The sequence below is a fragment of the Fukomys damarensis genome, unplaced genomic scaffold (genome assembly GCF_012274545.1).
Source record: "Fukomys damarensis isolate Sample0158 unplaced genomic scaffold, DMR_v1.0_HiC HiC_scaffold_19, whole genome shotgun sequence".
NCBI lineage: Eukaryota > Metazoa > Chordata > Mammalia > Rodentia > Bathyergidae > Fukomys > Fukomys damarensis.
The window spans coordinates 42,726,321-42,736,627 of record NW_022900931.1 but is presented as its reverse complement, the minus strand read 5'-3'; the positions used below and the strand labels follow the sequence as shown (position 1 = coordinate 42,736,627).

The window sequence follows — 10,307 nt, the reverse complement described above, 5'->3', positions numbered from 1 at the left end:
CACGTGAGTGTGTACATGAGCGTGTGGGTGTGTGTGTATGTTGGGAAGGTGGGGATTGGCTGATTTTTAAAAAATATGATCTTAAAAACAACCAACTCAGGCCAGGAATGTTGCACGTACCTGGCAAGCACAAGGCGGAGTTTGATTCCTGGTACCAACCCCACCCCCAAACAAACAAAAAAACCCCAACCAAGTCATAATACTTCTATATTATTGCTATCTGCTTGTCTCATTATGGAGAGATTTTGTTTTATTTTTTAATTTTTTGAGACAGGGTCTTTCTCACTTTGTAGTGTGGGCTGCTCTTGAACTCACTAGGTTGCCCAGGCTGGCCTCAAATTCACAGGAATCCTCCTGCCTCAGCCTCCCAACTGCTGGAATTACAAGCATGCAGCACCATGCTTGGCCAATATAGAGAAATTGTACTCCAAGCCTGATTTCACCTTTGTAAAAACTGAGGCTCAAAGAGGATCCTCAGTCATCAAGAGGCAACAAGGTTCAAACTTTAATGTTCTATCTCTAGGTGCTGGATTTCTTTAATCTTGTAATTTATTCCTCCTCTCCTCCTACCACTTTAAGGTTTCTGAGACAGCAATGTCTTAAAATCAACTCTCTAACCTGAGTAGTAGTATTTCTGCTTTTTCTTGAAAGCTCTTAAACTCAATGATGACTCATATAATCAATAACATAAAAGAATTTGAAAAATGCATGGTAGATGAGAACTACACTCAGCCAGGCATGGTGGCGCATGCCTGTAATCCCAGCACTCGGGAGGCTGAGGAAGGAGGATCGCTGTGAGTTCAAGACCAGCCTGGGCTACATAGTGAGCTCCAGGTCAGTCTCAACTACATAGTGAGACCCTGTCTCAAAAAACCAAAAAAAAAAAAGAAAAAAACTACACTTGCCTATACCTATGTGAATTAGGAATACATCATAATGTTTCTTTAGTTTTAAAATTTCAGCTTTGCTTGATCTGCTTCTTTCATAAATGATTAGTATAACAGAAATAATTTTAAATGTACTCAACACACCTATAATTGCAATGATTTTTCAAGAAATGAAGTTACAGCTTGGAAAACCATCTGTTTGTTTGTTTGGTTTGGTTTGTTTGGTTTTTTTTTTTTTTTTTGAGACAGGGTCTCTATGTAGTTCAGACTGGCTGTGAACTCACTATGTAGCCCACACTGGCCTCTAATTTGTGGTGATCCTCCTGATACAGCCTCCTGAGTGTTGGAATTACATCTTTTTATGTATTGTCTATAGCTGCTTTCATATTACAATGGTGGAGTTATATAGTAAAGATAGAGGTTCTATGGTCCACAAATCCTAAAAGATTTTATTATTTAGAAACCCTTGCAGAACAAGCTTCTCAACCCATTGCGAGAACTACATCCTGAAAAAAACAACTACTAGATTTATTTTACTTTCTGAAATAACTGAAATGAGTGTTAAAACCAACTTGAGTTGAGCTTCCTAAATGATAATTCTTAAACATGTATCTCATTTTCATCTTTTTTTTTTTTTTTTTTTTTTTTTTTTTTTTGCTTTGTTTTTTGAGATAGGGTCTCCTTTTATAGTACAAGCTGGTCTTGAACTTGAGGGGATTCTCCTGCATCAGCCTCCTAAGGACTGGGATTTTGAGCCACCACAATGTAAATAACATTATCTAAAATGACTATCGTGAGCTACCTAAAATCTACACGGAATTAAAAAGGCTTTTGTTTTGTTTTGGTGGTAATGGGGATTGAACCCAGGGCCTTAGTACTGAGCTACATCCCCAGAACTGTTTACATTTTTTTCGATACTGGGGATCGAATTCAGGACCTTGAATTTGTACACATTTGGTTTATTTTGGTACAGGGAATCGAACTCAGGTCCTTGTGCTTGCAAGGCAGGTGCTGAAACCACTGAGCTAAATCCCCAGCAGGACCTTGAATTTGTGAAGCTAAACCCCTGGCCCTACATTTTTTTTCTTTTTGAGACAAGATGTCACTAAACTGCCCAAGCTGGACTAGAACTTGCAATCCTTCTGCCTCGGCCTGCCAGAGTGCTGACATTACAGATGTACACCACCGTGCCAGGCTCTTTGTGGCTTAAAGTAAAAACTACACATCATTGTGTTTCAAGATGTCAACACAAGCTACAGTTTGAAAACTTGGAACTTAATCAAATGAAAGGACAATATTCTACAGAGATCAAATGATGTTGGGTAAACCAAGAGACATTTTCAAAAGGACCTCAGCTACCAAGAGTGTAACCTCCTGGTGGGGACCCCAGGTCAATGCTCCACAACCACTGCCAAGTCTGCGTGTCTTCTAACCAACCTCCTCCCTCCCTTCTTCTCCCAACCTCTCGGTCAAGCCACCGTCCCCTTGCTCACAAAGCCAAAAACCTAGGCGTCATTTTCGTTTCTCCCCTTCCCTCACATGAAATCAATCACTAAGTTCTGCTGGTTTTGCCTCCAGGGTTGTTTTCAGCTTGTCTCTTCCTTTCCAACTCTCTCAACACTGTTACAGTGTGGAACATAACATTTTTGGCTCGACTGTTGTAACTCTTCTGATATTTCTGCATTTAGTCATGCTCCTCTTATATCTATGCCTCAGTGTCAGAAAAATGATTCCAGGAAGCCTTGAGGCTGGACCGCATTTAACAGAAGAGGGAAGCATCTGGAGAGAAGAAAAAAGGAGCCAACAGAACGCTGTGATGCAGGTCAGCGTGGCCAGAGCACTGCATTCCTGGGATGTGGTGAGAGATGAGTTGAGAAGAACATACAGCAACACTACCTTTCTGAGCCATCAATTATCATTCACATGCCAGACTAACCAGAAATCCATCACCACAGACAGTAATCAGAAGAGGAAGAAAAGATGACTCTGGAAGAATCACTTGTGTAATAAATACTGAAAGAGTTATGTCCTACTTAGTGCAAGCACAAACTTCTCCACTCTAACACTTGTAGAATGGCAGTTGCTTAGGAACTGAATAATACTCTGAAGACTTTAACTGTTCCTTTCCTGTCCAAAGTCCCATCTCCAGAGTGACTTCACACAGTGAACCTCTCCTCACCTATTCAACGTTGGGTCTCTTTTCTGAACTCATCAACTTTCATACCTTCCTCTTTGCTTTCACTGTTTTTCACTATGAATGTTCATTAATCAAGATGGCAAGATGAAAATATACTACAACCCAGACTTTATCTCAACTGTGATTAGCCTAAAATCGCCAAATCACTGGTGCTTCTGAACTAACAAAGGCAGTGATGTACAGGTAAGAAATGATAGTGGAAAACAAATTCAATCCTTACTTTTGTAGTTTTGGATGGATGCAACAAAGAAGGAACTCAAGGGCTGTAAGAATGGTGTGTGGAAATCATGTGTCTGGTTTTATCATAACCTCTCACCCCTAAGGATTAGTAATCCACATTTTTATGTTTTAAAAATAGCTTTAGGATGATGCACTAGAATGCTACAATGAGCAACAGCAGGATCTTGGGAGCAACAGATATACATTTCTAGCATTACAGAAGTAAAAGGTAAGCAAGGAGGGATATACACAGGGTCACTTACTTGCCGAATTGACATTGTACAGAGAATATAGAGGAAGATGAAGGAGCAGTCTGTGGTGTCATCTCCCAGCAGGTTCCGATGAGACAGGCCTTGGATGTAAGAGAGAGGGGTGAAAGGGAGCTTTGCCACCACTCTACCATCAAATCTAAAAAGGAAAAAAAAACACAAAAAGAAGAATTGTTATTTAACAGACACGCTTCTTACTTTTAGAGAAGAGTCTGGGACAGAAATAGAACTTAAATCTCTTGATATCTGCTAAACAAAGGGTGACTGCTGAACAGGGACACAGTGCTCAAGCAGAGCACGTTAAGAAGCATCTACGTTAGTCCCATTCATCTCTTTCTAATCAAGTCGTTCTCATTCTTGTGGAACATGGACTTCTTTACATACTGACAAGTTACTGGGGGTCCTAAAAAGCTTTCATTTTGTGTAGGTTACAGGTACTAATACTTACTATATTAGAGATTAAGAGAAATGTTAAAGTATGTATTCACTCATTTAAAAAGTAGTAAAAAATTCATTGCATGTAACTGAAGTACTTTTCTGAAACAATAATCTTTTGGAAAGTACATTCTAAAACAAAAACAACTTAGTGAGAAGAGTGACACTGTTTTCTTCTTGCAATCTCCTAATGTCAGGCTTCCCAGAAACCGGCTATATTTGTACTCTGAATGTTCAGACTGTTGCATCAGAACACATCATGAGGCCTCTAGAAAACTCCACTGTATATCCATGAGAATAAGGGCTGAAAAGGCAAATAACATTCAGAACTATTGTGAAAACAGTTTATATTTCAAGGACCTTTGTGAAAAGATCTCGGAGACCTCTAGGAAAACCTACACCCACTCTGAGAACAACTCTTCTAACCCTAAGACTAATAAGATTTTAAGACCCTGCTTTTCCAAGAACAAAAGATCTCCAACACACATCAAACAGAGTAAAAGTTAGTGAGTGGAGGACCAGGGCTTTTGATCAGTGGCGCTGCACCTGCCTTGAAAGCACAAGGTCCTGATTTTAATCCCTAGCACCAAAAAAAAAGATTAGAAACTTATGGAAAATATAGCTGTAAATGAAAATAAGTAGATCACTAAATTATACACAAAAAAATCTGAGATAATTTACTTACTAGCTTTTCTAGGATTAAAAAATGATGCCTTTTAGTTTTCCAAAATAGAAAAATGTTTCTAAAATAGGAAAAGCTTAGAAAAAAGAGCTAGAAAAATTACATACTCACTGTTTACAGTAAAGTGTTAGGGATATGGTCTTCTATTTTTTTTTTTCCAGTAGCAGGGATCAAACTCAGGACCTTGTGCTTATGAGGCAGGTACAGTACCACTGAGCTAAATTCCCAGCCCCCAGGTATATGGTCTTCTTTTATACTGTCTATGAATAAATTATATAACCAGACAATAATGAATGTTATAAAAATTAATGTGGCCAGGTGTGGGGGTGCACACCTGTAATCGAGAGACTGAGGCAGGAGGATCTCCATGAGTTCAGGGCCAGCCTGGGCTAATGAGTCTAAGGCAAGCCTGAACTACATAGCGAAACCTTGTCTCACATCTTCAAAGTGGCCCATATGCCCATCAACACACGAATGGATAAAGAAAATGTGGTACATACACACCATGGAGTACTACTCTGCCATAAAGAAAGATAAACTTGAATCATTTAGGAAAATGGATGCACCTTGAGACCATAATATTAAGTGAAATAAATCAGACACACAAGCTTAAATATCACATGGTTTCTCTTAAATGAAAAGCCCAGAATAAAAATAAAGAGCAAAATAAAACACAGTTAATAGGAAGAGAGAGGTAGATTGTTTTCAAAGGGGAAGGGGGAGGGAGGAAAGGAAAGGGTAAGGGATAAAAGAAGGGACTGGGACGTCTTCTGGACAGGTACCACTCCACTCAAGGAATATAAACAGCATGGACCGTAAACATGGACCAAAAAGAAAAAGAAAAGAAGAATGGGGATCAAGGGATGAGTGGAAAGAGAAAGAAGGTAAGGGAAAGGTGAAAAGGAAATAAGATATATTATGTACATGTACCAACTTCCCACAAGGAATGCAAACATATACTACACACATGTGCTAACACACTAAAACTCTAAAAAGTAAACTTAAAAATAAATGTGATTAAGGATAATGGTACTTAAATTATGATACTCTACAAAAATACGACAGCATTAGCCAAAACGCCCCAATAAAATCTTTAATCCCTTTCAAAGCAGCTAAAAAAACTTTCTTTTAGAAAAACTCTACATATTTGAAATGTTTCCATGGGGAAAAAGAAAGGTAGTAATACATCATTTTCTTCAGTGGGGAAAAAAAAGAAAAAAATGTAACTTTTCAAACCAGCTGCCATGTGGTTCTTTTGTTTTGTTTTTTTTTGTTTGTTTGTTTTGAGACAGGGTCTCACTATGTAGTTGAGACTGACCTGGAACTAACTATGTATCCCAGGCTGGTCTCTAACTCACAGAGATCCTCCTGCCTCAGCCTCCTGAGTGCTGGGATCACAGGCATGAGCCACCACGCCCAGCTTGCCATGTGGTTCTTGGAGGTACCCTTTTGGTTTTTTTGGTACTGGGGATTGAACCTGGGTCCTTGTGCTTGCGAGGCAGGCATCGGAACCACTGAGCTAAATTCCCGGCCCTTGCCATGTGGTTCTAAAAGGCTTGTACAACTGTCCTCCAAAGAACACAAAATAGACTGAATTTGATATATGACCCACTTAATACTTTACTTCAACTACCGTCCTACCATGTATTACACAGAGAAAGGGCTCCATCATGAACTGTATTTTACTTGTATTTGACCAAAATATTTAAAGGTCTCTTTAAAATAATCATTGCATTCTTTTCTACTAACTTCACAATGGCAAAACAAAAATAACAATTATTTTCAGGAGGAGCTAGTCTCTTTTCCTCACAAGCAGTATGAAGTATAATTATCCTTCTGTAGTTAGACTGTGAGATGACAGAACAGATAGAGTCAGAGATGTTTATCCCTCTTACTGTAAACTACACACCCAACAAATTCATCTTACCATTTTATTCTTTGTATATTTTCAACTTGAAACTATCAAAAGAAAATCTTCTATTCCTTTAAGTTATTTAATTACGTAAAGCTAAAAACATACTATGCATGGATATTAAACCAGCAGCAAACATGAAACAATTTCCCAAGAATTCTTTCCTTGCCTCCTTCCCTTCTTTCTTTCTGTGTGGTACTGGGGATAAAATGCAGGAGTGAGAAACATCCCCTGGCCTATTTGTTTTTTAGTATCAAACAGGGTCTTGCAAAGTTCCCCAAATCGGCCTTGAACTTTCAATCCTCCTACCTCAGCCTCTTGAGTAGCACTCACCAGCACACCCAACTCCAATAATTCTTATTACAATGGATTAATTTTTCCCAAAGACTAGAACACTGCGAAAGGAACAGGTAAATAAATTGGTGTCTAAAGAGCTGGGGAGAGAAGCAGGAAGGTAGAGAAATTATTTATTTATTTTGTTTGTTTAGTTGGTTGGTCTTTGAGTCAGGGTCTCACTATGTAGTTGAGACAGACCTGGAACTCACTATGAAACCCAGGCTGGTCTCGAACTCACAATGATCCTCCTGCCTCAGCCACCCAAGTGCTGGGATTACAGGTGTGTGCCACCATGCCCAGCAAGAAATTATTTATGATGGGTAAATTATGTCCTTACATACACTTACTCCCTGTGGATCCAGAGTCAGGATCTCTACTGATAAGTAAGAGTACAGCGATATATATTTTGACTCAGTAAAAGGAATTATTTCAAACTATAAAAATTATTTAATAGGGACTGGGGATTTAGCTCAGTGGTTCCGCTGCCTGCCTCACAAGTACAAGGTCCCAAGTTCAATGCCGGTAACAAAAAAAAATTTACTTAATAAAAGTATGCATTATCTAAAAAGCCACCCAAGTTCCTCATTTTTGGAAATAATTAAACAAAGTATGGAAAATTATCTACTACAAAAATTACTGAAGGGCCAGGGATTTAGCTCAGTGGTTCCACCGCCTGCCTCACATGTGCAAGGTCCCAAGTTCAATACCCGGTACCACTCCCCCCAAAAAAAAGATTACTACTGAAGGGAATTTTATAATTGGGGGGAAAATTATATGTTAAATGGCCTTCAATATCTCTTCCAATGCTAAAATTCTATTAGTTCAGCTTTACAGAAATGATTCAGGAAGGCAGGAAAACCAGAAATAAACAGGTATTATTAACTCCTGAATAGGAAAAAAACCCCAGTAAATTTATATCTGGTAAAGAATCCTATACTGATGTCTGTTCTAAAGAGGTGACAACTAAGAGCCTAGAGTAGGCAGTTTTCTTTCATCTCTCACACAAAAAAGTAGCATGCAGCTTTTTAAACTGAATAAATATAGCTGAAATCTAAATATTCATTTAGGATGCTCCCAGAAAGTTGAAAATTAGAAGAAAAATCAAAAGTAGAAAGGCAAATGACTGTTAATTACTGATACAAACCTGGAAAAATATGAAATTTATTATTATATTATTATATTTGTGGTTGTGTGGTTCCGCAATTTTAATCATTTATAACAGCTTCATATACCAAACCACCTAAACCAAGAACTCACATCAAAGCTACATATCAAAGCTACATATCAAAGCCTAGTCTTAAAAAATATCAAAGAACTGGCAGAATCTAAAACGTCACTTTCTATCTGTACGTAATTAATATGAGCCACAATCGCTCATTTTCATGTTTCACAACTAGAGTTGAGAATCCAAGACCTCTCCCTCTCAGCTCTAACGTCGACACCCCTCACACCACCAAGGAGATCACAGTCTGAGAAAATTAAAGTTCAGGAGAAGCGGGAGTAAAAATGATCAAGAAGCAATCAGTGCATGTACTAAGTCCCCAGGATGAATGTAACTATTACGTATTTCAGGAGATCCAGGGGCGCAATCAGTTAGCGCACGGTACTTATATAATAAACTGTTACTAATAAAACATTAAATTTAAATTATTATTGACTCGTCATGAGGATGCATGATTTTGCACTATTCTTTTTCCCAGTGCTGTTGATGAATTAAACCAAAACATCCATTCTTTCAATATTTATTCCTAGGATTAGTTTGTTACACTACAAAACTGTCTAAGCTACCATAGACTAAAACAATCTATGATCCAAGAGTCAGCAGAAAACATTTTCATCACTGGTCTTGGATTCTTGGGTTGACAGTTCAGTTTTTGGAGAATTTAGGCTTGCCACTATCTTCCTTGAAAGACACTGGTATTTTAGAAATTGGTTATTTAAAAAATGATGATTCATGTTTGAAACAGGATCAACTGCTTTGGAACAGTACAGGTACCAGGACAGAAGAAATGGAGGTATGTGTTTAAAAATGTTTTATTCATACATCTAAAAAGGCCCTGAACCTGAAGCAAATAAACACTTTACATTTAAATATACAAGGAACTACTGTGGAGTATGATGGCACACGCCTGTAATCCCAGCACTCGGGATGAGGCTGAGGCAGGATGATTGCCACAAGTTGAAGGCCAGCCTGGACTACACAGTGAGACGCTGTCAGAAAAACAAAAAAAGAAAAAGAAAAGGAAGGAAGGAAAAGAAAAAAAAGAGAGGAAGAGGGAAGGAGAGAAAGAAAGAAAAGGAGGGAGGGAGGAAAGAAAGAAAGAAAGGAAGAAGGCAGGCAAGCAGGCAAGCAAGCTAGCTAGCTTACAGTATATTAGAGGGAGACACTGACAGAAATCTAAAGGAAAGAATCAGGTAAGGTATCATAAGGAAACAACTTCTGAATCAGAAAGGAGACAGGTAAATGCAGCAGACTGCAAAACACTGTGCATAAAATTTTTCATATAAATATCTACATGTATATACATATAGAAAAAGCACATAACCTGAAGGATATGCATTACATTTGAAGGCATGGTGATTTCTTCTTTACTTTTTTTACATTTATATATTAATGAAATTTTTCTAGTGAGAATATAACTTTACCAATGAGAGGGAAAAGGCAAAAATAAATTAATGTTAGGGAAAATACATGGCATTTGGAAAAAACTTTGAAGCAGCTGCCCCTTTTTTATACAGCACTCTTCGAACTTGGTATACATGGATGTGGCTGGGTGGTTATACGCCAGGGAAGATCAGTTTCTCATAATATGACCACAAACAATATTTTTTTTAAAAAGAATCACAAGAACATAGAGTAGAATTAGTACTCACTGAGTGTTTCAGTTCTATTTTACGCAGGCTATTTCATTAGAACTCACTGGGGCCTAAAACTAGAGAATAACTTCTAATTCTGAACTTCAAGTAAATCAGGACTCAGAGCTGCTGCAGTGATCACAAATAAAGGCAAGGCCATAAGAACACCTGTACAGACACAAAACACTCATCTATAGGAACACAGAATAGAAAAACAAAAGTTGAAGTTAAGGAGCAAACAGAGAAACTACAAAGTACTGAGCCAATGCTAATACTGTCCAGAACGTAACACACATAAGGTCAGTTGCCACGACCACTCCAGTGGAGTCTGCGAGACAATGCCAGTCACCTGGCAGAAACCAGACCCGAGGTATCGTCCCCACGGGGTTAAACCTCCTGGAGGTCCTTGGCACACACCGCGTGCGAAGTCAGCCGTGAAGAGAATAGCTGGCCTCTCTGCCTGCAGTTTGGGGACATTGGGTTCATTTATAATTCTGTTCTATTTTGTGTCTTT

The 10,307-nt window shown here is 38.5% G+C and overlaps 1 protein-coding gene across 1 annotated transcript in view; it reads right to left on the bottom strand.

Moving 5' to 3' along the window:
* Tmco1 (transmembrane and coiled-coil domains 1) overlaps positions 1 to 10,307 on the bottom strand; it is a 41,606-nt gene that overhangs the window by 12,843 nt on the left and 18,456 nt on the right. Inside the window, exon 6 of the mRNA XM_010633928.3 lies at positions 3,567 to 3,711. Within this exon, the coding sequence (XP_010632230.1) occupies positions 3,567 to 3,711 (145 nt within the window). The remainder of the gene's footprint in view (positions 1 to 3,566; positions 3,712 to 10,307) is intronic.